The sequence below is a fragment of the Vulpes vulpes genome, chromosome 5, assembly GCF_048418805.1.
Source record: "Vulpes vulpes isolate BD-2025 chromosome 5, VulVul3, whole genome shotgun sequence".
Lineage (NCBI taxonomy): Eukaryota > Metazoa > Chordata > Mammalia > Carnivora > Canidae > Vulpes > Vulpes vulpes.
Genome location: NC_132784.1, coordinates 17,394,602 through 17,422,556, shown reverse-complemented (window position 1 = coordinate 17,422,556; position 27,955 = coordinate 17,394,602). Strand labels below are relative to the sequence as shown.

Sequence of the window (27,955 nt, the reverse complement as noted above, 5' to 3'; positions counted from 1 at the left end):
TAATATTCCATTGTGTGTGTGTATGTGTGTTTATGTGTGTGTGTATCTATCTATGTGAGTGTGTGTGTGTGTGTGTGTGTGTGTGTGTATATATATAAATATATCACATCCTCTCTATCAGTCTATCAAAGGACTTCTTGCCTCCTTCTATGGTTTGGCTATTGTAGACATTGCTGCTATGAACACTGGGGTGCAGGTACCCCTTCATTTCACTACATCTGTATCTTTGGAGTAAATACCCAGTAGTATAATTACTGGATCATAGGGTAGTTCTATTTTTAACTTCTTGAGGAACCTCCTTATTGTTTTCCAGAGTGGCTGTACCAGCTTGTATTTCTACCACCAGCATAAGAAGGTTCTCCTTTCTCCACATCCTCGCCAACATTTGTTGTTACCTGAATTGTTAATTTTAGCTATTCTCACTGGTATAAAATGGTATCTCATTGTGTTTTTGATTTGTATTTTCCTGATGACAAGTGATGTGGAGCATTTTTTCACGTGCCTGTTGGCCATTTGTAGGTCTTCTTTGGAGAAATGACTGTTCATGTCTTCTGCCTATTTCTTGACTGGATTGTTTGTTTTTTGGAGGGTGTTGAATTTGATAAGTTCTTTATAGATCTTGGATACTAGATATCTGATATGTAATTTGCAAATATTTTCTCCCATTCTGTAGGTTGCCTTTTAGTTTTATTGACTGTTTCCTTTCAGTAATCAGACAACAAAAAGAAATAAAAGGCATTCAAATTGTCAAAGAAGAAGTGAAAGTCTCACTCTTCACAGATGATATGATAGTCTATGTGGAAAACCCAAGAGACTCCACCCCAAAATTGCTAGAATTCCTACAGCAATTCAGCAACATGGCAGGATATAAAATTAATGCACAGAAATCCATTGCATTTCTATACACTAGTAATGGGATTGTGATTGATTTGTGAATGCTGAACCATCCTTGCAGCCAGGAATAAATCACACTTAGTTGTGCTGAATAATCCTTTAATGTAGGATCCTACTGGCTATATCTTGGTGAGAATTTTTACATCCATGTTCATTTGGGATATTGGTCTGTAATTTTCCTTTTTGATGTGGTCTTTATCTGGTTTTCCACTTTTTTTAATTAAAATTTTTAAAAATTTAAGTACAGTTGACATAAAATATCAAATTAGTTGTAGGTGTACAATGCAGTGATTTGACAATGATATACACTACAAAATGCTCACCATGGTAAGTGTGGTTACCATCTGTCATCATGTGAAATTATTAAAATATTATTGACTATATTCCCTGTGCTATACTTTTCTTCTCTGTGACTTACTTATTTCATATTGGGAAGTTTGTATCTCTTAATCTCCTTTGCCTATTTCATCCATTCCCTTCCACCCTGGCAACCACCAGTTCTTTGTATTTATGGGTCTGTTTCTGCTTTTTTGTTTTTAGATTCCACATGTAAGTGAAAGCATATGGTATTGGTCTTTCTCTGACTGGCTTATTTCACTTTAGCATTATACTCTTTGAGTCTTCCATATTGTTGTGAATTGCAAGATTTGTTCTTTTTTAAGACTGAGTGATATTCCATATTGTGTGTGTGTGCGTGTGTATGTGTGTGTGTCTGTGTGTATAGCACACCTGATTTTTCTATTCATCTTTTGATGGGTATTTAGGTTGCTGACATATCTTAGATATTCTAAATAATGCTGCAGTAAACATAGGGCTGCATATATCTTTTAAAATTAGTGTTTTCATTTTCTTTGGATAAGTACCTAGAGATAGAATTACTAGATCCTATGGTATCTCTATTTTTAATTTTTTGAGGACCTTCCATACCATTTTCCACAGTGACCGTACCAGTTTGCATTTCCACCTGCAGTGTATGAGGGTTCTCTTGTCTCCATATCCTCACCAACTCTTGTTTTTTCTTGTCTTTTTGACACTAACCATTCTGACAGGTATGAGTTGATATCTCGCTGTGGTTTTGATTTGCATTTCCCTGATGGTCAGTGATGTTGAGCAGCTTTTCACATCTATTGGCCACCTGTATGTCTTCTTTGTAAAATGTCTGATCAGGTTGTCTGCTCGTTTTTAATTGGAGTATAATTTTTGGTGTTGAGTTATATAAGCTCTTTGTATATTTTGAATATTGACCCCTTATTGACTATATCACTTGCAAATACTTCCTCCCATTCAGTTGATTATCCTTTTGTTTTGTTGATGGTTTCCTTCACTGTGCAAAGGCTTTTGAGTTGGATGTAGTCCCAATTATTTATTTTTGCTTTTTATTTCTCCTCGCTTGAGGAGGCAGATCCAGAGAAATATTGCTAAGGATGATGTTCTACAATTTACTGTTTGTGATTTCATTTAAATAGTTTTATGGTTTTAGGTCTTACAGTTAGGTCTTTAATTCATGCTGAATTTATTTTTACGTATGATGTAAGAAAAATGGTTCAGTTTCATTCTTTTGCATGTAGCCATCCAGTTTCCCCAACACCATTTATTGAAGAGATTTTCTTTTCCCCACTGTGTATTCTTGATTACTTTGTTGTAGATTAATTGACCATATAAGTATGAATTTATTTTTGGTCTCTGTATTCTTTCCGCTAATCTGTAGGTCTAATTTTGTGCCAGTACCGTACTCTTTTGATTGTTACAGCTTTGTAGTATATTTTGAAATCGGGAATTGTAATGCCTTTAGCTTTGTTCTCCTTTCTAATGATTCTTTTTTTTGGCTATTGAGGCATTTGTGCTTCCATACAAATTTTAGAATTATTTGTTCTAGCTCTTTGAAAAATGCTGTTAGCATTTTGATAGGGATTGTGTTGAATCTAGGTTGCTTTTAGCAGTGTATTTTAACAGTATTTTCCCATTTCATAAGCATGGTATATCTTTTCATTTATTTTCATAAGCATGGTGTATCTTTCCATTTTTTAATTTGTTTTCAGTTTCTTTCATCATTGTCTTATGATTCTCAGAGCATAGATCTTTCACCTGCTTGGTTGAATTTATTCTTAGCTCTTTTATTCATTTTGATTTATTTATAAGTGGGATTTTTTTTCTTAATTTCTCTTTCTGCCATCTCATTATTAGTGCATAAAAACACAACAGATTTCTGATTTAGTTTTGTATCTGCAACTTTAGTAAATTAATTTATTATTTCTAAGAGGAGGTTTTTTTTGCTGTTTTTTTGGGGGGGGGTGGAGTCTTCAGGATTTCTCCATATCGTATCATGATCTGCAGATAGTGACAGTTTCATCTTTCTTACCAATTTGGATGCCTTTTATTTCTTGTCTGATTACTATGGATAAGGCTTCCAGTCTATGTTGAATAAAAGTGACAGTAGACATCTTTGTTTTGTTTCTGATCTCAGAGGAAACGCTTTCAGTATTTCACCATTGAATATGTTAGCTGTAGGTTTGTCGTATGTGGCCCTTGAGGTATATTTTCTCTAAATCTATGTTTTGAGTATTTTTATCATGGATGGATATTGAGTCTTGTCAAATGCTCTTTCTGCATCTACTGAGATGATGATATGATTTCTACCCTGACTTTGTTAATGTGGTGTATCATATTGTTGATTTGCATATATTGAATCACCCTTGCATTCCTGGAATAAATCTCACTTGATCACGGTGAGAGATCCTTTTAATGCGTTGTTGAATTTACTTTGCTAATATGTTGTTGAGGATTTTTTAATTTATATTCATCAGAGATATTGGCCTATAACTTTTTTTTTGATAATGACTTTGGTTTTGTTATCAGGGCAATGCTGACCTTATAGAATGAATTTGAAACCTTTCTTCCTCTTCTGTTTTTTTGGATTAATTTGAGAAGGATAGGTATTAGCTCTTTTTTTTCCCCCTTACTTTTCCAAAGCTACTTCTCCTCATTCTTTTTTTTTTTTTAAGTTTTACTGAGTTTTAATTTCAGTATCATTAACATATAGCGTTATGTGAGTTTCAAGTGTAAAAGGTATTAACTCTTCTTTAAATGTTTGGTGGAATTCACTTAGGAAGCCATCTGGTCCTTAAGTTTGTTGGGAATTTTTGGTTACCAATTCAGTTTTGTTACTAGTAATCTGTTCATGATTTCTATTTCTTAATGATTCAAATTTGCAAGATTGTACGTTTCTATGAATTTATCTACTCTGGGTTGTTCAGTCTGTTAGCATATAATTTTTCATACTATCATCTGTAATCATTTGTATTTCTGTAGTATTGGTTTTAAATTCTCCTCTTTAATTTCTGTTTTTAAGTCTTCTTTTTTCACCTGATGAGTCTGGCTAAAGGTTTATCAGTTTTGTTTACTTTTCAAATAACCAGCTCTTAGTTTCATTGATTTTTCCCTTTATTTCATTTATTTCCACTCTGATTTTTATTATTTCCATTTTTCTACTAACTTTGGGTTTTTCTAGTTCCTTTAGGTATAAAGTTCAATTGCTTGAGATTTTTTGTTGTTTTTTTTTTGAGGTAGGTCTGTATTGTCATAAACTTTCCTCTCAGAACTGTTTTTGCTATGTCCTAAAGATATTGAATCATTGTGTTTCTATTTTCACTTGTCTCTGAGTGTCTTCTTATAATTTCCTTTTCAATTTCTTTGTTGACCCATTAGGTGCTTGGTAGCATGGTTAGCCTTCATGTGTTTATGTTTTTTTCCCACTAATTTTCTTATATTGATTCCTAGTTTCAAATAATTTTGGTCAGTAAAGATGCTTGATATGATTTCAGAATTACTAGACTTATTTAGACTTGTTTTGTAGCCTAAAATATGATCTATCTTTAATAGGGGTATGACATATCTATGTGCAGCACCTCTACTTTGCATTTTCACTGAAGCAGGTTCTCACAGTGCACTTTTGCTCATTAAATGCCCCTTTCATGGAGTGTCCTCCCTAACTTTCTATTTTTTTTCAGGTTAATGTTTCCTATCCATTCTTCTAGACCTAGCTTGAATGTCACACTGCAGGGGTGCCTGGGTGTCTCAGTCAGTTAAGCATCTGCTTTCAGCTCAGGTCATGATACCAGAGTGCTGGGATCAAGCCCTGCATCGCGCTCCCTGCCCAGCAGTGTGTCTGCTTCTCCCTCTGCCTCTGCCCCTCTCCCCCACTCATTTTCTCTCTCTCTCTTTCTTTCTCTCTCTCTCTCAAATGAACAAATAAATATCTTAAAGAAAATAAATGTCACACCGCAGAGACATCTTTCCTTCCCACTCTGTCCCCAGGTTGTATTTAACCATATTACTGTATTCATTTTGTTTCTGTCCATTTTCATATTCATGAGTAATGACTTACTGTGATGATTTTCAGGATTCCCATCCTATATTTGTGCTCTCAGGAGATTGCGAATAGATTATGTTTTCCTTAGCCTCGAGGCTTGGCATGTAAACCTAAGATGTGAATGACTAAAGTACAAATCCCCTTCTAAAAAAAATGCTGTTACCCCTGTGGAGCAGTAGCCGTGGCTGAGATTGGCTGACATTAGATGAGAACAAGAGTGGGACTTAGCATGTAAACTGGGGAGTTGAAGGGTCTTACTGGATGGAAGGAAGTGATGCATTCATTAGTGGAAAATACCAAAGGCATGATGCTCCTTTGCAACAGCAGACACTGCCAGCCCCACATAAATTTACCTGATCCTGATGAGTAGTTTCTGGGCTTCCCTCCCTTCTGCCCTCTCTTTTTAAAACATGTCTTACCAAGAAAATATATAGAGAGGATGGATAGATAGATAGATAGATAGATAGATAGCGAAAGCATACATATGTATGTCTGTATATACACTGATGAACCTCTGTATTTTCAATGCAACCTTTAGAACTGCACTGATATTTCACTAACCACCCATGGCCATTTAAATTATAATTATTTGAAAGCAGTTAAAATTAAATTTTCATTTCTTCAGTTGCTCTAGCAACATTTGAACACTCAGTAGCCACATATGCCTGGTGGCTACTATACTGGACAGTGCAGAATAGAACACTTCATAGGCACAGAAAAGTCTATTGGACTGCATTGCTGTAGCATCTAATTGCTTTATAAATCACTCCTGTTGACTTCTGTCCCTTAGCACTGAAGCTAGGAAAAAAGGATCCTGTGTAAACAAGATTTTAATTGGATGTGTTCTTGTCAGCTGGTACCTTCATACAGATATAAACAAAGGACCATTTGTTGAGGAAGGTGGTTACATGTGAGTTGGTAGTTCTGTGTTGAGGAGCTGGATAATCTTACCATGGAGAGGATATGGACCACTTGCCTGGAGAGCTCTGGCCCGAGGAACCATTCACACCACAACCTGTTCACAGTGCAGCAGATAGATGAGGATGAAGGTAGAGAAGAAAGATGGGAGTGTTGGTGGGGAAAGAGGTGGGTTCTGGAGCTTAGAAAATCAAGGGAAGGAGGAAGATGGTGGTCTTGAATCAAATGTTTGGCATAGGCATTATAGAGAATGAGAAATGGCTCATAAGCATTTATTGCTCACTTTCTCCTTCCCTTTATCTTTGTGGCTTTATTTAAAATGACAGAGCACACGAAGGGAGAGAGAACCTAGCTGGAATAAAATACACCAGAGATTGTGCATTGCTCAGTACTATGTGCTCATCTCTTGACTGTCTTTTATTTTTTATCACTTCACATTTGGTTGATGGCCCAGATTACAAGTGCTTTGAGCACCAGGATGAGAGATGATAAATAAAACATTGACACTTTAAGCTGGGGATTGAACTGATTAATTGCCAGGACTACTGTGTTTTAGGTCTTTTGTAAATTAGGGGATGACTAGACAAAACTTCTCCTATTTGGCTGTTTGGATATGATGGAAAATATCTTAGGACTGATATAGGATTCAAGCTTTCTTAATGTGAACCACGAGCCTTAAAACCTACAACTGACAAGAGACCAAATTTTCAACCTGACATCATTTTGGATGTGAGACTGTCAGTAGCTTTTGCTCTTATAATTTCAGAGGCAAAAAAAAAAAAAAAATTAATGCTTTACTGCAGGTTTATTCATAGAATTACAATGCTGTGCATAATTAGTAATCTGTAGCCTTTAGCAGAAGAAAAAGAGATGCCCAATGACTTTAGTCATTTCTTTAAATTTTACTTTGTCGTCTGTCAGACAGTAAATGTGTCTTGGGGAAGACTCTGTTTTGACTGCATCAGAAATACCAGAAGGACTTATTAAAACCCAGATCTCTGGGCCCCATCCCCAGGGTTTCTGATTCAGCAGATCTGGGGTGGACTCAAGAATTTGCTGTTTTAACAAGTTCCCAGGTGATGCTGATGTTGCTGATCTGTGGACCACTCTTTGACAACCAGTGGTCCTGTGGGAGTTTAAATTCAACTTCAGTCTGTGTTCATTTGGGGGATTATGTTGACGGAGGCATTGCATTTGCCTCTTTTTGAGTCATAATGTTTTTCACCTCTGAGGATTTGGCAGGAGGGAAGGAATCTGTGTTCATTCCAGTGACCTGGCAGCTCAGTGCTGTCAGGCCCATGGACTCATTGCCCTTCATTTGCCAGGCCAGGCTCTCCTGGTGAAGGCCACGACAGGCTAATAGGGCAGTTATCCTCCATCGCTCCTCCTCTTGCCTCCTCTCAAACTAGGAAGCAGCACACACTTGCAGAAAGAAGCAGCCGTATCTGTAGTGCTGGCTCCTGACCCAAATCGTCCCTGCATCTTGGAGGCCACCACAGTCCCAGGGTGGTGGAAGTAGTGAGGATGTGGTGTGGATGCCGAGAGTCTTTGAGTGGCCAGGTGGTTGACTGGGGCTGGCTGCTGGGAGGCAGTCAGGAGACCAGGCTGTATTTCTAAATGGACTTCAAACCCTTTGAGTGACCTTGGGCAAGTCTCCTAATCCTTGACTTTCCTATTTTGACCACTTGTGTTTATGGAACACACCTCTTTCCTTCCCAGTTTGAAAAATAGCAGAAAACCAGAATCTCAGATCTGGTGAGTAGCCTCCGGGGCATTTATGCGCTGATGTGCGGAACTCTGAGTGCCTGAGGACAAAGCTGCCGTGTAAACACAATATATTATTAATAAAATGTTAAAAAATAGCATCACACCCTCTGCTAATAATAGCTGGTTTAGGCTGTGGGAGCAGCTTTGACACGCAAGCTCCCAGCGGTGTTGAAGGAAGGGTGACTATGGTTTTTGAATTTGCAAGAAGATGAAAACCAGGCTTCAAAACATTTTTGAACATAATCACATGTATATTTGTGAAGAAAATATGATTATACTTTGGTGAAATTCAACTTCAGTAAACCAAACCATCAATTTCTTTTTATTTTTGATTTTTGTTACATTTCAGAGTGGTTTTGTAATGTGGGCCATTCAATAGGCATTTTGGCTAAAGTGTTAGGTGTGTCCTTCCCCTTCCCATCTGTATTGGTAAGTGGTCAGTGCCCCTTAAACTCCATGGGGGGACACTTAGAAGTTATCTAGTCATTACTTAATTGGTGACTATATCCACTCTCCAGATGCATATGAGACACCTGCTATGTGCTCCTGTAGATACTGAGATACAAAAATATGGGTTCTTGCCCTATAGGGATCTGTAGCATAATTTTGATTCAAGATATATAAGCAAGATATTATGTAAGGAGATCATTACGTCCTTTATATTTGTCTCCTTAAAAATGTAAGCAAAATTCAAATCCACTTTTGGTGCACTATAATGGTATTTCTACAGTGATCTGAAGAAAATAGTTTCCTGCAGCGTCATTTATACCTGTCAGCAGGAAGCCCCGACATTTGTTTCTTCCTCCACCCTCAGAGAAGTATGGAGATGAAGACTTCCTGAGTGTAATACCTTGTCTGTAGAAGGTCTAGCACCCAAGCGATGGGTGCCCTTCTTGTGTCTCAGAGAGGGAAAGCTGTTCAGTTGAATAAATACATGACACATCTCCTAGGGACCATGAGACCCTCTTCCTTCCTCGCCAGCTGCGATGACTTGGCATAAATACTCTATCTTTTGTCATCACCAAATTATTCTTCCTTTTTATCTTTGGGAAAATGCAATGGTGTCTATCACATCATGTTAGAGATATCCAGAGTGGATTTTTCTTTTCCTTTGTTTTTGCCAACATTAGTGGGTTATTATTAATTTTCTTGATGCTAATTTCATCCTCAGGTGGGAAATATTACTCCCATTTTGACAGGTGAGGATGTAGAAGCTAAAAGGAGTAGCTTGGCCAAGATCAAGCTTGTTAAATGGTAGAGCTTGGGATGTCTCAGGCCAGAGCCTTCACTTTTGTGCTGTTAAACTCTGAACCCTCCAGCTGGAGGAGGACCAGCATATTGTGTTACCAGGCCAAAGGGATGGAATTAACATCCTTGAAGTTTCTTCCATGCCTGTGTTCTTGAGATGCTCTGATATTATGTACGATGGGGTTTTTCCATGGGGTTGATTTTGCTAATAAATTGGCCTGGGATCCTAGAGATGAGTCAGTATCAATTCTTGGACTGTGAGTGGCCATGGTGGGCATGTGGTGAATTATGGGTGAGTACCAGTACCTTGGGTTGTGTTATTGTGTAAAGAGCAGAGTGGACTTCTCCCAATTAAGACTCTCAATGTTTTGTTTCTTTGCAGAGCCTGTGTCATCTTGGGGGTGATATTCCTTCTGTCATCTATATGCATAGTGGTCAAAGCCATCCATGACCTCTCGACTAGGCTGCTCCCAGAAGTGGTAAGGTCCTCCTTCTTCTTTAACAATTTTTCCAGGAGCTACCGGCCTCTGACAGACAAAGCATTTACTGGGGCAGGTCAGGTGGGTGGAAGGAGAATATACAGCATTTTAGGAGTCCAAAAGAACTCACAGCACACTGTGAATGACTTGGTAGAGTGAGGTCCTGGGCGACAGGAGAAAACTTCCAAGTAGTTGAGGTGGTACTGAGTTCTGGGTTCTGTGTCTCTCTCCTTAGATCTATTGACTATTTTTAAAGCAAGATGTCTTTTATGTAAAAGGAGATGGGATGATTTTTATGTAGCAGAATGATCCAATCTGTGCTGTTCATATCTGTTGTTCTTTGTCTAGTCAATGGTTATTGTAATCAGAATTATTTTTCTCTTTTGCACCTTGTATCAATCCATTCACATTGGATTTTCTGGCACAGCTGACATTCAGATGCAGAAACTGGAAGATGCAATTTCATATTAAAGTGTGTCTTTGACTGCTTTGTTCTTTGGCTGAGAGCCATTACCTGCACTCTGATTCTTTCCCCAGCCCCTCCTTTTAGGAATTGGGTGGGTGGGGGGGGCAGGGAAAGCACTTGAAGGTCTCTTACCAGGTTACCTTCATAGAAGGCAGCTGACTTACTTACCAAGAGATGGAGTTACTGGCATTACAGTGATTCTCTAAATACAAGTTGCATAGGGATTTAAATGCAAAAATATGGGCTCTTCTCTTAGGATGTGATCTGAGTTTGGCTACCTGCACCTTCTTATATACCAGGCCTAAATTAGTGGAACTTTCATTGCACTTTTAGAAAAATATGCATTAATCCGTTCTGGGGTGAGGTATTTGCATATTTATGGGAAAGAATAAAATTAAGTGGGACCTGACACTGCATTTAGGAGAATTATGAAAATGGGTGCTCTAAGTTACCAGCCCCTCTCCTGACTGAAATGAGATCAGACGCCAGTCCTTTCCTAACTCACAGGGATCTTACGTATTATTTGTCATCACAGCTGGCCTGAAGCTTATTGTCTACTATCTCAGCAACAGCGAGGAAAGGTGGACACCCAGCTGTGGCCTTCGGTCCTTGCCAGAAGCAGAGCTAGCTGAGGGGAATAGTCCTATCTCATACTCTGTGTTCTTAATCTCACGACCGTGATGCCTCGCTCTGATCTCCTCCTTGTGATCTCTCTCTGGCCCAGGATCCTGGACTTTTCCATCCTTTCCTCCACCAGACTTGCCATCCTAAGTTCCATTCTGTCAGAACCTGAGTCTTAGCATTAAGTATGATTAATTAAGATGTCAGCCAGATAACGTCTTTGCGTTTTTACAGGGGATGGAGACATGCCTCCACCAAAGAAATATTTATGGGTAGGAATTTTTAGCACAAGGCTAGTTGACACGTTCATTCATTTAGGCATTAAAAGTTAATTTGCAGCAGGGCTAACTTGATAAGGAGTGAGCAGCTGTGCTCATGAACCTTTGCACAGGCCCTCCTTGGCTTTCTCTTGAGAGTGGAACCATTTTTACCCGGAAACAGTCTCACATCCTGTGGTCCAAATGCTCCTGAGGGAAGAAGCTCACCAACTGAAATTCCACACCAAGGTACAAATGCCTGATGCCCTGACCACGTGGGGTTCAGAGAGGGCGAAGAGCTCCATGATTTTATCCAACACTGGCCCTGTCCTTGGAGGACTCACCCCTGGATCCGCCCTGGTGTGGGATTATAAGAATCAGACCCATTTATGGTCATCTCCTCAGAACTCTGACAAAAAGAATAAGGTGGTTTTATTGTTTTGGTTTAAGTCTCCAGCATTATGGAAAGATAACAAGGGTACGTGAGCTCCCGTCTCCAGACGGAAGGCCTTCTAATCAGCTTAGTGGCACACGAGGGTCCAGACAAACGCTGCCAGGTGGTTGCTGACAGTGTTTCAATCCGGAGTCTTTGGGTTCCCACTCTCTGCTCTAGAGGTTTGCAGAAGCGCACAGGCCGGAGCCGGACCCCCAGTCCCTGGCCAGCGGGAATTCGGCACCAGTGTTTGTCCACATCTAAGTCAGGAGGCATGATCACACACTCCCAGAAGCCAGTCCTGAAAGCAGGAGCTGCTCTGCGCAGCCAGTGGTCTGCGGGAGCGGGCCTGGAGGAAAGGCCTGCCCTCTAGTGGTGCCAGGCAGACTTGCTGCGCTGTCCGGGCCGTCAGATCTTCCAGGATTTTCAGAGTGGAAGCCTATGTTTAATGTGAACTAAATTGGCAACTCATTAAATATTTTTGGAAACCCTGGTTAGGAGTGGATGGGCAATTTCGTTGAAGTCAAATAAAGTATGACTGTAGCTGTTGAAATCAGGGAGACTCGTCTTCAGGGCCATGTCATGATTTTAGGTCTGAGTTACAGCCTTGCCCTCAACTGCAGAACTGCCTTTTTTTTTAAGACCAAAAAAAAAAAAAAAAAAAAAGGTTTGTTCCAGTGTAGGTAACACACAGTGTAATATGAGTTGCAAGTGGACAATATAGTGACTCAACAATTCCATACATCACCCAATGCTCATCACGATAAGTGCCCTCCTTAATCCCCATCACCTATTTCACCCATTCCCCCCCACCCACCTTCCCTCTGGGAACCATCAGTTTGTTCTCTATAGTTAAGAGTCTGTCTCTTGGTTTGTCTCTTCTTCTTCCTTTGTCCATTTGCTTTGTTTCTTAAATTCCACACATGAATGAAATCCTATGGTATCTGTCTTTCTCTGACCTATTTCTCTTAGCATTATACTCTGTAGCTCCATGCTTCTCCATCACGTGGGACTTGGTGGTCTCAGACAGCATGTCCAGCAGGATGTCCACCTTTAGCCTCAAGAGATTGTCTTCTTCCTCCACCTGCTGGTTCCGCCTGCGGAGCTGCTGAGCTCCCTCCAGGCCACACCTCCACTAATCCCCGTCTCTGCTATCCACTGGCCATTTTCAAACTTCAGGCTTTGTCCCACCACGTTCATGGTGGGGGTTCCATAGTCCAGGCCCAGCTCTACCTCCCGGGTTGACCAATCCAGATTATGCAGGTTGGAGAGAGAAGCGGACATTTTCTAAGGACTGAACGTATTCCCAAAGAGAGGCATCTTTGGCCTGATGAAGGAAAGTTGGCAAGATTTTATTCTTTTTTATGGCTGAGTAATATCCCATTGGCTATATATATCACATCCTCGTTATCCTTTCATCAGTCATTGGACACTTGGAAGAACCCTCCTGCTCTGTTTGTGGGAAGGCAAACTGGTGCAGCCACTGTGGGAAAACAGTACGGAGGTTCCTCAAAAAGTTAAAAATAGAGCTACCCTACGATCTAGTAATCACACTGCCAGGTATTTACTCAAATTAAATAAAACCACAAATCCAAAAGGATATATGTACCCCTCTGCTTATTGCAGCATGATTTCTAATAGCCAAACTATAGAAACAGAGCTGCTTTTTTTAGGTATGATTTCTATAGGGTTATTTTTACTGTGGGTTTGTCAGAAGCAGCATTTTCCTGACCCTGGGCCTGTTTCCTGGTGGCTTTTTTATTTTATTTTTATTTTTATTTATTTTATTTTTTAAAGATTTTATTCATGGTGGGGGAGAGAGAGAGAGAGAGAGGCAGAGGCAGAGACACAGGCAGAGACATAGGCAGAGGGAGAAGCAGGCTCCATGCAGGGAGCCTGACGTGGGACTCAATCCTGGGTCTCCAGGATCACGCCCTGGGCCAAAAGCATGCGCCAAACCGCTGAGCCACCCAGGGATCCCTTATTTTTATTTTTAATGTAGCTGCAACCCTCTCAGAGTGAGGATAATCGAAAGAACATGTAAGCTTTGAATAAGAAAGCTATGCGGTTTGGAATTTCCCACGAAGTACAGTGACTCTGAGCTGTGCTGGTGTCACTGGGCCCTTGGCATCGTCCTGGAGAAGCCAGGCCAGTCGGCTCTCCGGGGGCCCCAGCACAGGAATTTGTGCTACTGGGAGGCCTTCATAACTAAATGGTCTACGTCTGTTCCACACAAACTGCACGTGAGCACGTCGGAGCATTCATGAATCAGGATTCAAAAGAACCTTCTCAGAAGTTATATGAACAGTGGTTCTAGAAGTCGAGGAGAGTTAATAGTGCCTCACGTGTAGTGGTTGCCCTTTGACTGTGGATCGCTTTGAAAAGAACATCATCCTCTTCCTTTTTTTCCCCCTGCCGCCCCCTGTGTAGGTAAGAGGGACAGGTGGCCTCTTCTCCTTTTGGTAGGATGTGGGGGCTCTGAGGCTCTGATCTTCCTGAGGCGGTCAGCTGGCTGCTGGCGGAGCTTAGGTTTAAGGCGGTGTCTCCTAGTCCAGGGCTGTCTTGGCTGCTGGGACTCTCAGGCTTCTTGTTCTCAGAACAAGTCCTCTTGTTCTTTGGCTTTTCGGGTCTGGCCCTCCTGTGTTCTCATTCTCAGGGGGGCTGCTGACAGGGCTGTCCTAGAGAGGATGGCCAGGCCCCCCACAGGCCCCATGCCTGGCCTTTCGGGCTACGCCGGCTACCTCCATCCCTTACCATTCTCCATCCACACTCTTTGTCTCCTGGAAGTGCCACAGGCAGGTTGACCCTGAAGCAGTGGAGAGGGCCGTGGGACAAGCATGGGATGAGGGGAGGCAGGACATGAGTGGAATCACATGGAGGGAAGCGCTTTAGGGGAGCTGCGTAGCACAGCGGAAGGTATGTGGGTGTGGCAGGCTGACCTGCTGGAGGAGTGGGTCCCCTCTCTGCCTCTTCTTACCCACGAGGAGACCAGCACAGGCAAGTCGCTTAACCTCCCTGGCCCTGGACTTCCGCATATGTACAATGGAGATAATACTTAATGTCAGGGGTTTAGGATAAGGATAAAATGAGCCATTTATTTAAAATAACAATCATGGGCAGCCCTGGTGGCTCAGCGGTTTAGTGCTGCCTTTAGCCCAGGGCCTGATCCTGGGGACCTGGGATCAAGTCCCACATCGGGCTCCCTGCATGGGGCCTGCTTCTCCCTCTGACTGTGTCTCTGCCTCTCTCTCTCACTGCATTTCTCATGAATAAATAAAAATAAAATCTTTAAAAAAAATAAAAAAACAGTCATTAAAAGACAGTGCCACTGTGGTGCCTGCTGCCCTTAACGCTCTGAGTTTTGATGTCTCTGAAGAGCGTGCTGGTCAGTGTTACCTCAAGTTGTGGCCTGAGGTCATTTCAGACTGGGCCCCTCAGTCCCCTTCACTTGGCTTCTGCTCTCCCTCAGGCTGGCTGGAGCTGGTAGCGTGCTCTCTCGGGCTCCCGGTCGTAGCCAGTCTTGGGCTGTGTTTGGTAGAACAACAACACGGTGTTGGAAGACCTGACCTCCAAGGCTGCCTCCCTACTCGTCAGATGTGTGACTTGTGGCAGATCATGGCTCCTCTCTGGGAAGAGCTCCCTCTGTGTTAGTGGGTGTCAGGCCACCTACTGTACCACAGAGATTGGGAGTTAAATGCGGTAATGAATGTGGAAACGCTGTGTAAACTGTCATGGTTTACAAAAGAGGGAGGTGATCTTGGTTCCGATCCCAAGGCCATAGAAGTCCCATTCTTGGCCATGAGCTTCCTGTCAGTGTCCTGTTCAGCTGGACCAGCTCACTGGCTTCTCCTTCCTATAGTAGACCGAGACTTCTTCATCTGGAGCTCTCAGCCAGTGTCTGCATCCAACCTCCTTCAGTGGTCATGTGGCAGTAATAGTGATTGCAGGTATAATTAAAATAATAACTACAGGGGCACCTGGGGGCTCAGTTGGTTAAGTGTCTGCCTTCAGCTCACGTCATGATCCCAGGGTCCCCCGCGTTAGGCTCCCTGCTCAGCAGGGAGTCTGCTTCTCCCTCTCTCTCTTCCCCTCCCCTGGCTCATGCTCTCTTTCTGTCTCTCAAATAAGTAAAATCTTAAAAAATAACTAGAGATTGGCAATAAATGATGCATGGCCATATGCTGATAATAATAATTATTACCATTTGACTGTCTACTAGTTCCTAGACCCTAGGGCACTGGGGATGCAAAGTCAAGTAGCACTAGTGGCTAGAATTTTCTCATTGCCCTGCAAAGCCCTTGACTTCTCGCAGGAGTCGCCTATTGCTCCCAGGGAGCTCACAGTTGGGGAAAGCCCCACCAACTGATACGTGCAGTTCACGGTGATAAGGGCTGTGATAGAAACAATCACATGAGAACACAGAAAATGCTTCGGTATCAAGCCTGGAGGTGGAGGAGGTGTGTTGGGGCCTCTCAGAGGAGGAGACGCTTCATATAACTTCTTCTTTTTTTTTTTTTTAATTTTTATTTATTTATGATAGTCACAGAGAGAGAGAGAGAGAGAGAGAGAGAGAGAGAGGCAGAGACACAGACAGAGGGAGAAGCAGGCTCCATGCACCGGGAGCCCGATGTGGGATTCGATCCCGGGTCTCCAGGATCGCGCCCTGGGCCAAAGGCAGGCGCCAAACCGCTGCGCCACCCAGGGATCCCCGCTTCATATAACTTCTGATGGAAGAGTGAGAATTGGCAAGGCAGCTCTGGCTGTGAAGGGGGTGGGAGTGAGGCACAGGAGGAAGGGGTCCTTACAGGCACAGCAGGGGCAACAAGCCTGTTCTCTCCCTAACCCTTCCCCACCTTTCTCCTCTCTGTGTCCGATGTATACCGGTGTCCCTGGGTAGGAGGAAGGAATTAAAAGGAGAAAATGCAAAGGAGACGGAGGGAAAGGAAGAGGGAAAAATGACTATGTGTTATGGGTCAGAAATGATTGCTTAGCATAATTTTGACTCTTCACTGAGTAGCAAGGTTGTCCTTCAAGCCTCCCCATGACTATCTCTCTACTAACCTCTTGCCTCTGATGCCAGCCCACCCACCAGGACAAAGGAGCTTCTAACAAAGCAAGGGAACCCTTCTCACTTGCTCCTTTCCTTGCTCTATCCTTCCCAGTCCTCGCCAGAATGGAGCCAGGTGGCCAGTCTCCTGCCCACACCTCTGTTTTCAGTCTCCTTACCACCTTCCCTCTCCCTCAGGGCTTCTCTCCCTCCCACACTTAACCCTTTGAGCCCCCTCCTTGTCCACCTCTTTGGAAATCTCATGTCTATACTCATTCCTTCCTTCTGGCATCTTTAGTCATGCCCCGCCTGCAATTCGTATCCAGGCATTTTCTTTCAAGTGCTTCCTTCCCTCCTTCAGCTTCTATTACTCTTGAAAGTTCTCTGTCTGAAGACACTCATCCCTTCTTCTCGTTCTTCTTGATACCTCAACTGCAAACCTTGCCTCCCCTCAGCTGCCCCTCCCTGGTCATCTTTCAAGTCCATTCTTTAGGACTCTTTGCCCTTTGAGGCAAAATGCCTTGAACAGAAGAAAATGAGGGAGAAGGGTGGAGCCAACAATAACGGTTTGGGGCCAGGTGAGTAACTTCACACAGATGCTGCTCACTCATCAGCTTGCTAGCCTCAGGTCACCCGAGACAGGCACCCCACTCATGGGAGTGAGTTTTGAAAGATTCCGTGGTGAATGAGTATTGTCTTGTGGTGAAGGGTGTGGGAGCTGGAGTCAAGGATGCAGATCCCAACTCTGCTACTTTCTAACTAGAGGAATCTGGGCAGGTGGTTTAGCCTTTCTCTGCCTAAGTTTCTTTGTTTTTAAAGTAGAAATAATAACGGCACTTTCTTTGTAAGATTGTTAAGAAAACAAAAAGATGTAGGTGATGTGCTTAGCGTATAACTATTGAATAAATGTTGCCTGATATTGTTGGACCGAAGAAGTTTCTGAGGAAGTTGGTGGACCTCTTGTTCTGGAAGCTCAGCCTTTTAGGATGTGTCTTCAGGGATCCTGTTCCTAGCTCAGATTGCTTAATGCTGTAGGATCCTTCCTGTGCAATTATCTATGATTTCTGGATTTCCCATCAGCAACAGAGAGATTCATCTCCAGTATGACATGCTTTCAAGCATAACTCTGAATTTTATTTGGGATTTGTATTACCAAATACTTGAAAAAAAAATCACACATTCAAGGCCCTTGACATCTTCTCTGCCAACATCTTCTCAGTAATGCACAAAAGCAGAAATTCGTGGTGTCAGACATTAGTGGTGTCCCAGTCTTGTTACCTGAGAATAATTCCATTACCTCAACGAGACTGACCTCTTCATTCATCTGATAGGCAGGGACCAATAGGCTTCTTCTTCTTTTTTTTTTTTTTTTAATGATAGTCACACACACACAGAGAGAGAGAGAGAGAATGAGAGAGGCAGAGACACAGGCAGAGGGAGAAGCAGGCTCCATGCAGGGAGCCTGACGTGGGATTCGATCCCGGGTCTCCAGGATCACGCCCTGGGGCGAAGGCAGGCGCTAAACCGCTGGGCCACCCAGGGATCCCCCAATAGGCTTCTAAACACAAGAAACTAAGCACTGATGAAAACGAATTGTTATTTGCTTGAATGAGTTCGAGGAGAGTAAAGGATCTAGAAATAGATCCACACATATCTGGTTAACTGGTTTTTTACAAAGGTGTTGAGGCAATTCAATGGAGGGAAGACAAATTCTGTCAATAGGTGGTGCTGGGGGCTCCCTGGGTGGCTCAGTCAATTAGGTGTCTGCTCAGGTCATGATCTCAGGGTCCTGGCATTGAGCTCTGTGTCAGGCTCCCTACTCAGTGGGGAGTCTGTTTCTCCCTCTCCCTCCGCTCCTCCGCCCCCCACTCGTGCTCATTCTCACTCTCATAAATATATGTATACATGTTTGTGTATTTGTGTATATATGTATAAACGTATGTATGGTGTTTAAATGGTGCTGGATCAACTGGAAAGTCATATGGACAAAAATGGAGATCAACCTTTATATAAAAATTAACTCAAAATGGATCATAAACTTCCAACGTAAAATCGAAAACTCTTAAAACTTCAAAAAGAAAATAAAGGAGGAAATCTTTGCAATCTTGAAATAGGCAAAGTTTCTTAGATATGCTACCCAAAGCATGAACCATTAAAATTTTAAAAAATTGAACATTGGAGTTTATCAAAATCAAAAACCTTTGCTCTTCCAAGACACTATTAGGAAAATGACAAGACGGCACGGCGACAAATATATATCAGGCAAAAGACTTCTATCCAGAAAATATAAAGAACATTTTGATGGTAATAAGATCAACAACCCAATAAGGAATCCTCCCTTCCATTTCTTCTTTCTCCATAAAATCTTTATGTCCTGTAGTGAAAGTTTGTTCTCCAGGAGGATTTTGTATATTTTTATTAAGACTATTCCTTTATATTTTGTGAGCTTTGTTGCTATTTTAAGGATTAATATTTATTTAATTTTCTATATTATTACTGCATAAAACTATATTTGGATAATGCTCTTACTAACCTATAATCTTGCCGATTCTTGTTTTATCGGTTATTTTGGATATATTATATATAATGGCAGTTTGTCTCTCCTTTCCAATTCTAGTATTTCCATTTTTCCCCTTATTTATTGGCCAAGGTCTTCAATACAGTATTGAATAATTTGCTGCTGATTTTGGAGTGACTGTTCAGTTTCTTGTTTGCCAGGAGGTGTTTTTTAAAATCACAAATCCTGAGTTTTGAGTACTATTTCTGTATATATGGAGATGTTTCTTTTCCTTGGAGAAGTTAATATTTTGAGTTAATATTTTAATATTGAGGCATCCTTGAGTTCTTGGAACAAACTCTATTTGGCCAGAAAGTGTTGTTATTTTAATTCATTGCTCATTTTCACTCTTTATTATTTCATTTAGGGTTTTTGCATCTATGCTCATAAGTGACATGAGTCTAAAGCCCCTGTCCTTGGGCACCACATATACATAGTTACGTTAGCTTTTCTTTTTCTGTGCCCTGGAGTACTGGTAGTAATGTAGGAATTATTTGTTCTATTAAGTTTTGGTAGAATTTACCTGTGAAATTGAGCCTGTTGCCTTTTGGAGAGGCAATAAAGTATGTTCTATGTTAAGATTGTGAACTCTAAAAAAATTTTTTAAAAATTAAAAAATAAAAATAAAAAAAGATCGTGAACTCTAGAGCCAGACTGCCTTGGTGAATTAGATGTGACAAGTGGATGAGTTACCCCACCTCTTTGGCTCTAGTTTCCTCCTCTAAAATATGTTTAATAAACATAACATTAGTACCTACCCCACAGAGTTGTAAGAATCAGCCCAGTTAATGCATGTAAAAAAGCATTTAAAAAGTGTTCAGCACTGTGCTAAAATGGTTTTTGCTTCTATTGTAATTATCGCCACTATTACTGATTTTTTTCCCCCTGCTGCCTCAAACATTTTTAAGTTTATAGATTTGGAATAATTTTCAAAATTTGTTTTTCTAGAAAATTGCCCATTTTTTTCTAGGCTTTCAAATTTACTTTATTAAAGTGCTCATACTATTTGCATAAGATTTTAAAAAAATCTTGAATCCATCTGTACTTATGTGCCCCGTCTTATTGCTAATGTTTATTTGTGCTCTTGCTCTTTGTCTCTCTCTTTTTTAAAAAAATATTTTTTAAATTTATTTGACGGAAAGAGAGTGCACGCGCACAAGTAGGCAGAGAGGCAGGCAGAGGGAGAGGGAGAAGTAGGCTCTTTGCTGGATAGGGAGCCCTACAGGGGGCTCCCCAATCCAAGGACCCCAGCATCATGACCCAAGCCAAAGGCAGCCCCTTACCCATCCAAGCCACCCAGGCTCCCCTTGCTCTTTGTCTCTTAATGTAGCTTACCAAAAGTTTATTCTTCTTAGAAACCGTGCATTTGATTTCGTGGAACATGTTGATGTGCTTTCTCCTTCCAGTAAGCTCTCATCTTCAGTAGTTCCTGCTATTTTGTTCACACTTGGTTTTTGGGGGCGGGTAAGTGAATTTGATGGGGATTTTTTTTTTCCTTTTTAGTTTTTGCTGTCAACATTTCATTTTTTTTTCTCCTGTTGTGTTTTTAGACTGAGAGAGAGACAAAATAGTCATTTATGGAAGGAGCTGGCAAAAATAGTTTGCACAGAAGTGTGTTCTTCACATTGTATCGTTTTAGTCCTGGGCAGTTTTGAGATTCTGGCCTCACATCTGCCAGATGGGGTCCTCTGATGGAGCCCTGATATTTGTAAGTGTGAGCATTCTTCAGTGACTGAACCCTGAGTGAGGGCTCTTAAGGCAACCATCGCACACAGCAGGCCAGGGGCGTGAAATGTGTTACCAGGCATGATGTCAGATTTCTGTGTCAGCTGCGAGGCTGTAGGTCTCGTTATTCAGACACTAACTTTATGTTGCTGGGAAGGAATTTCGTGGAAGTGATTAACATCTTTAGTCAGTTGAATGTCAGTAAAGGAGATGATGCTCAGTCATCTGAGTGGGCTTGATCCAGTCAGTTGAAAGGCTCTAAGAGCAGAGCTGAGCAGGCTTTAAGGGGTCAATGATTGGGCATTTGCTTTGGCTCAGGTTGTGATCCCAGGGTCCTGGGATCGAGTCCTGCATTGGGCTCCCTGCAGGCAGCCTCTTTCTCCCTCTGCCTATGTCTCTGCCTCTTGCTGTGTCTCTCACGAATGAATGAATGAATGAATGAATGAATGAATGAATGAATAAAATCTTAAAAAAAAAAAAGCTGATCTGAGGCTTTCCTGAGGAAGTTCTGCTCTTGGAGAGCAGGTTCAGCTCCTGCAGGCACCCCAGCCTGCCCTCCCTTTGGATCTCCGACTTCCCTTGCCAGCCCCGCATTGTCCCACAAGTCAGTTCCTTGTAGTGCATCTCTTAATATTGATCTCCTACTGATTCTCTTTCTGACTAATGTACTCACAAATTACTGCCCTGAAGTATTTTCTTTATGTTGAGTTTTGATTTTTATCCAACTTGTATGTGTTATGATTTAAACAGCCACTTATTCTACAAGAGTCTTTATAAAAAATAACCTCCTCTTTAGAGGCAACCATTTACAGCTTTCAACCTTCACCTCTCTAAGTAACAGGCATGTGTTGCTGCTTCCTGAGTTGTCAGTTAAAGGCACCATTTTTTTGACTTCCTCCTCTGGCTGGCTCTTTAACCATCCCCCATTGGCTGTTTACTTCCCAGTACATTTGCATTGGTATTTTTAACTAGATCAATAGCATTATTATGATGATGATTGTAAATGCTATTCAGAGCTGAACCACATACTCTTGTTTGTTCCCTGATACTAATAAAATGAAATATAAACCACACACACACACACACACACACACACACATACACACACGTACATACGTACATTTTGGGTCTGCTCCTCAGATATCATCTTGAGATCTCATTTGTTTTAATCCTGGGGATTCACTTTGTTTTTCTCTTGGGTTGTATCTTACTGGATCCCATGTTGCTGTCTTTCATGGTTTACTCCACAGTTTGGGAGGAGCACATCTTTAAGGAACTTTCTAAGAACACTTATAAGGAAGGCAACATTTTTGTGAGACTTTAAATGTCTGAAATGTTGCTGTTCTATACTCTATTTGTTAGTTTGCCTGTATAGAAAAGAATTTATGAGACATTAATCTCTTCTAATTTCTAGTGTTGCTTTTTAGGAGTTTAATTCTCCTCTAATAACCAGTTTTTGTTGTTGTTGTTGTTGTTTTAAAGCATTTTCTCCCATTTCTGGAAGCTTATAAGATCTTCCATTTGTCCTCAGTGTTCTGGCTTCCCCAAAGCCATTATTGACCATCTGATGATATTTAAGAAAAATATATTTATGACTGTGTGTGGTGAGGCTTCTCACATATGATATTAATGCTGAGACAGGAGTTTTTAAGCTAGTTTTTGGGTCCATGGATGGTATTTAGAGGATCCATGAAGTTTTTAATTGAAAAGAAATCATGTCTTTATTTTCGTTTAGCCTTTATCTGAAACTTTGCATTGTCTTCCATCATAAAATCAGGCAATAAACCACACTTGGTAGTATTAGAGTCCTTGTAACTCTGTTACCCATGGAAATCAGATAATGTCTAAGATTGGTTTTGGCAGATATCTCAAAATATTTTTTGTGCTTACCACTACATTGCTGTTCTTAATCCATCCGCTATTTTGCTATTTAATACATTCATTTAGAAGCACTTATTAAAATGTAGAGTTTTTTAAAAATCTGAGTAGGTGCATGCTAATAAATTGGTTTCTTTTATAAGTCTATATATTTTATGCACTTAAAGTCATTTCTCCTATTCTTCTGGGTTAGTTAACTTTGCAGGGTAGCAGGAAAATTCCTTTAAGCCCTCTTGTTTTCAGTGCAGCAACAGCTGCCTTCAGCTGCACCTGACCCATCGGGTGCAGAGACCCTTTATTTTGCTCTCTGCAGTGAATAGGCTTTCCTGCCTGTTGAGGAACAGCATGAGCACACTTTGGACAGCGGGGGAGGGGGTCCGGGCTCTCACAGAAATTCTCAATTAGTCCTCCTCCTTTTAGTCTTACCTCTTTAACTCCTATTCCAGGAGTGCTAGTGGCATTGATCCCTGAACTTTCGGGGGTTCTGATACGTTGCTTCTCAACCTTATGCTCTGCCCTAAGATTCCACCATTTTTTGCACCTTTCAGGCAGGTAAAGATCTTCAGTCTCCTTTCCCAACTCACACAGTTTTGTGGTGGTTGTTCTTATTTTATTTGTCCTTGTGGGTTCATGCTTCAAAAAAGCAAAAGCAAAGAACCCCAAAAGTCCCCCGTGTTGCCATGTAGTGGCCGTTATAAGGCCTGTATATGTGTGTCTATTCCAGTATCTCAAATTGGCATCTCTTCCGATTTTTTTTTAATTTTTATTTATTTATGATAGTCACAGAGAGATAGAGAGAGAGGCAGAGACACAGGCAGAGGGAGAAGCAGGCTCCATGCACCGGGAGCCCGACGTGGGATTCGATCCCGGGTCTCCAGGATCGCGCCCTGGGCCAAAGGCAGGTGCCAAACCGCTGCGCCACCCAGGGATCCCATCTCTTCCGATTTTTAAGGCATTTTCAGATACATAAAGCTGTGTTCTTTGCATTATGCATTATTTGTTCTGTTTCTTTTATTTAATCACAATTGAAAGTCAGGGCTGTCAGGCAGCTTGAGAGGAAGATTGTGCTTCATGTTCCTCAGTGTGATGGGTAGTAGAGTTTAGGTCAGACAGCTGGGAGTCTGAATACCTTCTGTGTCCCTGACTAGCTGTGTGACCTGACCCGAGGGGGGACACTTAGCCTTCTGTTTGTGGCTCATGTTTTCTACCTAGCAGGAATCTTGAACTGCTTATGTTGAAAATGAAATGAAATAGTTTATGAAAGCTTTGAAAAAGAGCCTTGTCTCCAGTGGGCATCAATAGTAGCACTGCTTGTATTGTGATGCCTGTTATGTAAGGAACTCTCTAGTTTGATCGGGGTATTGGCATGATATTCGTGTGACTTTTTTTTTTTTTAAGATTTACTTATTCATTCATGAGAGACACAGAGAAAGAGAGAGACACAGGCAGAGGGAGAAGCAGGCTCCATGTGGGGAGCCTGATGCAGAACTCGATCCCAGGACCCTGGGATCACATCCTGAGCCCAAGGCAGACGTTTAACCACTGAGCCAGCCAGGTGTCCGTGTGGCATGTTATTCATACCAACAGAGGCAGAAAAGCAGGAAGCCAGAAGATCCTACTTCCTTTACGGAACAGAGTCGTTCAAACACAGCAGTGTCTTCTGGGTCATGAAGGGTTAGCTGAAGGGCTGCCATGCTTTGTTCACGTTTTAGGGAACCCTGCAGGTGTTACTTCCTTCAGGTGTCCCATAGTTACAGGGGGAGAGGGGTGTGTGAGTCCAGCCAGCACAGCTCATCTCCAGTTCCATGGCAGGCAGTGATCAGGGGTCAGGGCGCTTGTCCTCTCCGTGCGTCTTGCTTTGCTCTCTTGCATCAGAAAACAGCTATCAGACTTGATGCCTCACGTGACAGAAGCCAGGCTGCATCTTGGTATGGCAGCCAAGCACTTGAAAGTGCCCCCTCGTCCCGAGGCAGTCATAGTGCCTCAGCTGACGCTGCCTTGCCCTCCTCTACAGCATCCTGTGACCCTAGCATTCGAGCTCTGGGGTGCCCTGGAGCTGGGCCCCTGTTCCCTTCACAGGACCTGCAGGCCTCGATGGTCAGGTGAGCCAGCCTGGCCAGAAATCACAAGGGACCAGGGCTCCCCAGTCTGCCCATAAGTCCCACCGGTGACCCCAAGTCCCCTGGCTGCAGAACTGCCTGGCTGCTGGCTTGAGTGTCTGAACACCACCTCCTGACCCTCCTGACATCGGAGCAGTCCGATGCTGATTTAAAAATTGTGAAGTCAAAAAAAATAAAAAATAAAAAAAAAATAAAAAAAAAATAAAAATTTGAAGTCATTTAATGTGAATCCATGGCAATTTGTCAATGTAATTTAATAACCAGGGGGAAATTTTTTTTTTCATTTTTTTTTTTCCATTTTTATTTTATTTTATTTTTTAAAATTTATTTTTTATTGGTGTTCAATTTGCCAACATATAGAATAACACCCAGTGCTCATCCCATCAAGTGCCCCCCTCGGTGCCCGTCACCAGGGGGACATTGAGGGCTCATGTTTGGTGTGATTTCCTCCACATCTGCCAGTTTTTCTCATTTGCTGGGTTGGGGGAGGGGTGCTTTGAAAAGACCTGAGAAGGAGAGTGACTTTTAATTCCACCTGGGGCTGTAAATCGATACCCATTTACTATTCAGCCAGCACTAGCATTTCCCTGGGTAATTCTGTAACCCATGTAGTGTCAGAATGATTTGAAATTTGTCCTCATTAGGAAAGCAAAGGACACCCCTTTTTCTGCAAGCATAAGCAAGTGAGCCTCCCTTTTCTCCCATGTGCTGTCACACATCTTACGGAGGAGGGAACGTGTTGGTCTTGGGGGAAGGGGCGGGTGTGTTAGTGGCCACAGCTCACTGTGACCTCGAATCCGAACTACCAGTATCACCTATGATAAGGACTAAGCTTAAAACAGGAGGTGACAAGTGGTACTGCAAAATAATAATAATTTCTACAAAAGGTTTTCCCCTGAGCAACACTATGGATAAAAATGCTTTGATATGGGGCTGTATGGAAGAACAGGGGTGGCTGCAGGAAGGTTGGAGAAACTCAGTGTCGCAGTATTGGCAACTGCTGCTGGCCAGCCATCAGCCAGAGACACGGCTTATCCATTTTATGCGGTAGTGTGAATCCATCAGAAGCTGGATCCAGCTGACAGGTGTTAACTCCCATCACACCTCTGTTTGGGGGTAAAGGAGAGTGGTGGGAGTGACGAGGAGTGTCTCAGTGTGTCGGGTGACAAGGACAAAATATTACACACTGGGAAGCTTCCTCAATAAACCTTTATTTCTCACAATTCTGGATGTGGGCAAGTCTGGATCAAGGTGTCGGCAGAGGGTGTCAGTGAGATTGCTCTTCCTGGCTCTGGAGGGTCACCCTCTGGCTGTGTCCTCATGAGTCCCATTCAGAGGATGCCACCCTCTTGACCTGGTCACCCCCCAAAGACCCCCACCCCTCAGTGCCATCCCACCGGGGCTCATGGCTACAACGTAAGGAATTTGGGGGGAGCACAAGCAGGGAGGGTAGATGGAGTTGTTGGAGGGTGGCACTGGGCCATCCAACAGCCAAGATCTCACTCAGTGACTGGGCTGGCCCTGTAGAGGCTGCTGGGAGAGACTGTTCTAGCAGCTTGCCCACCGGAGCTCATTTCGCCCTATGATTTTGACCTGCTGGCACAGCTGTCTTGATGGCAGGCGGTCTCCCGTGTCAGGGGAGGGGACCGCCCCCCACCGGCATCCTCCCTGCTGCTTCACCTCCCTGCCTCGTTGACCGCCTCTCCCTCAGGACCTTGGTGACAAAGCCCGGTGTCAACAGGCATTCAGAGTGACTTAGAACAGAGTTTCCACGGGGCGGGCTGTGAACACGGTCCCCTAGGCCGTGCCCGGTGCCTGCAGGCCGCCTACGTGTCCCCAACACTGCAAGTTGCAGAGTGGCCCGTGGAACAGCAGACGCCGGTGCTTCCGTTTATGTCAAACCCAGGAGCAGGGCCACCCAGGTGGCTCAGTGGTTTAGCGCCGCCTTCAGCCCAGGGCCTGATCCTGGGGACCCGGGATCGAGTCCCATGTCGGGCTCCCTGAGTGGAGCCTGCTTCTCCCTCTGCCTGTGTCTCTGCCCCCTCCCCTCTCTCTGTGTGTCTCTCATGAATAAGTAAATAAAGTCTTAAAAAAAAAAATTCAGGAATAGACTAAAGTGCTCTGCTGACTGTGCTCAGGAGGAGGCCGCAGAGCAAGGGATGCAAAGGAGCCTTCCCACCTAAGCAGAATGTTCTGCGTTTCGTCTTGGGCCTGGTTCGGTGGGTGCTACCATTGACAGAATGTATCCTGTCAAACGTCTAAAAGCTGTGCCTTTTATCATTTGTTACTTATACCTCAACAAGACAGACTATGATGACTAAAAGGAGCAAAACGAGTCCCTGGGAGCCTTTTCAGGCCGGGTGTTGTCAGTCGTGTTGAATCTAAGCCCTGTGCGTGTGTGTTGAACTCGGGGCTGAATGCCCTCCCTGCCTGCCTCTTCTGACCACACGCCTGGCCTGCCCTCGCCTCGACCACCTTCCTGCCACTGCCTGCTTTCTGCCAGTCGGAGAGCATGGCCTGCTTGTTTCCAGGTCCCCACCACCCAATCAAGTGACGATGTGAATGTGACGATGGAAATGTCCTAAGCCTGCATTCTCCCACACGATGACCAACAGCCGTATGTGACTCCTGAGCGCTTCCAGTATAGCTAGTCAAACTGAGTTTTCAGTTTTGCTCAATTTAAATAGCCACACATGTTTGAATGTGAAACGTGCCATTAAAAAAAAGAAAAAAGATCAGAGGATGAAATTACAGTCAATGACTACCTCACCGAGCAGGTGCTATTTGAGTACAGGTATGATGCAAGTGAGGAAATGAGAGGGAGCAGCATGAACAAAGGTCCTGTGATAGGAGCATGTTGCACATGTTAGAGGAGAAAGGCAGAGGCGGGGGTGGCTGGAGCAGAGGGAGAGAAAGGGAGAGTGGGAAAGCTGAGGGCAGAGGGGTCAGCTTCATCCAGCTGGTTTGGTTGGGCTTGGCTTACTGTGAGGAGGTGAAAAGACCTTCATCTTCATCTTCTCAGTGTATGCATAGGAGGTCGTGGTGACTCTTATCTGCCACCAGGTCAGCAGACAGTGCAGGCCAGGGCAGGGGCCCCCTGTTCTCCCGGAGCCAAGGGGCCCAAGGCCCGGATCTTGCAGACCAAAGTCTCCTGAGCTGGTGTACAGTAGCTAATA

The 27,955-nt window shown here is 42.9% G+C and overlaps 1 protein-coding gene across 1 annotated transcript in view; it reads left to right on the top strand.

Annotated features, from left to right (window-relative positions):
• The window catches only part of TMEM163 (transmembrane protein 163), a 224,069-nt gene that overhangs the window by 173,020 nt on the left and 23,094 nt on the right, over positions 1-27,955 (top strand). The window contains exon 6 of the mRNA XM_072757408.1: positions 9,579-9,675. Within this exon, the coding sequence (XP_072613509.1) occupies positions 9,579-9,675 (97 nt within the window). The remainder of the gene's footprint in view (positions 1-9,578; positions 9,676-27,955) is intronic.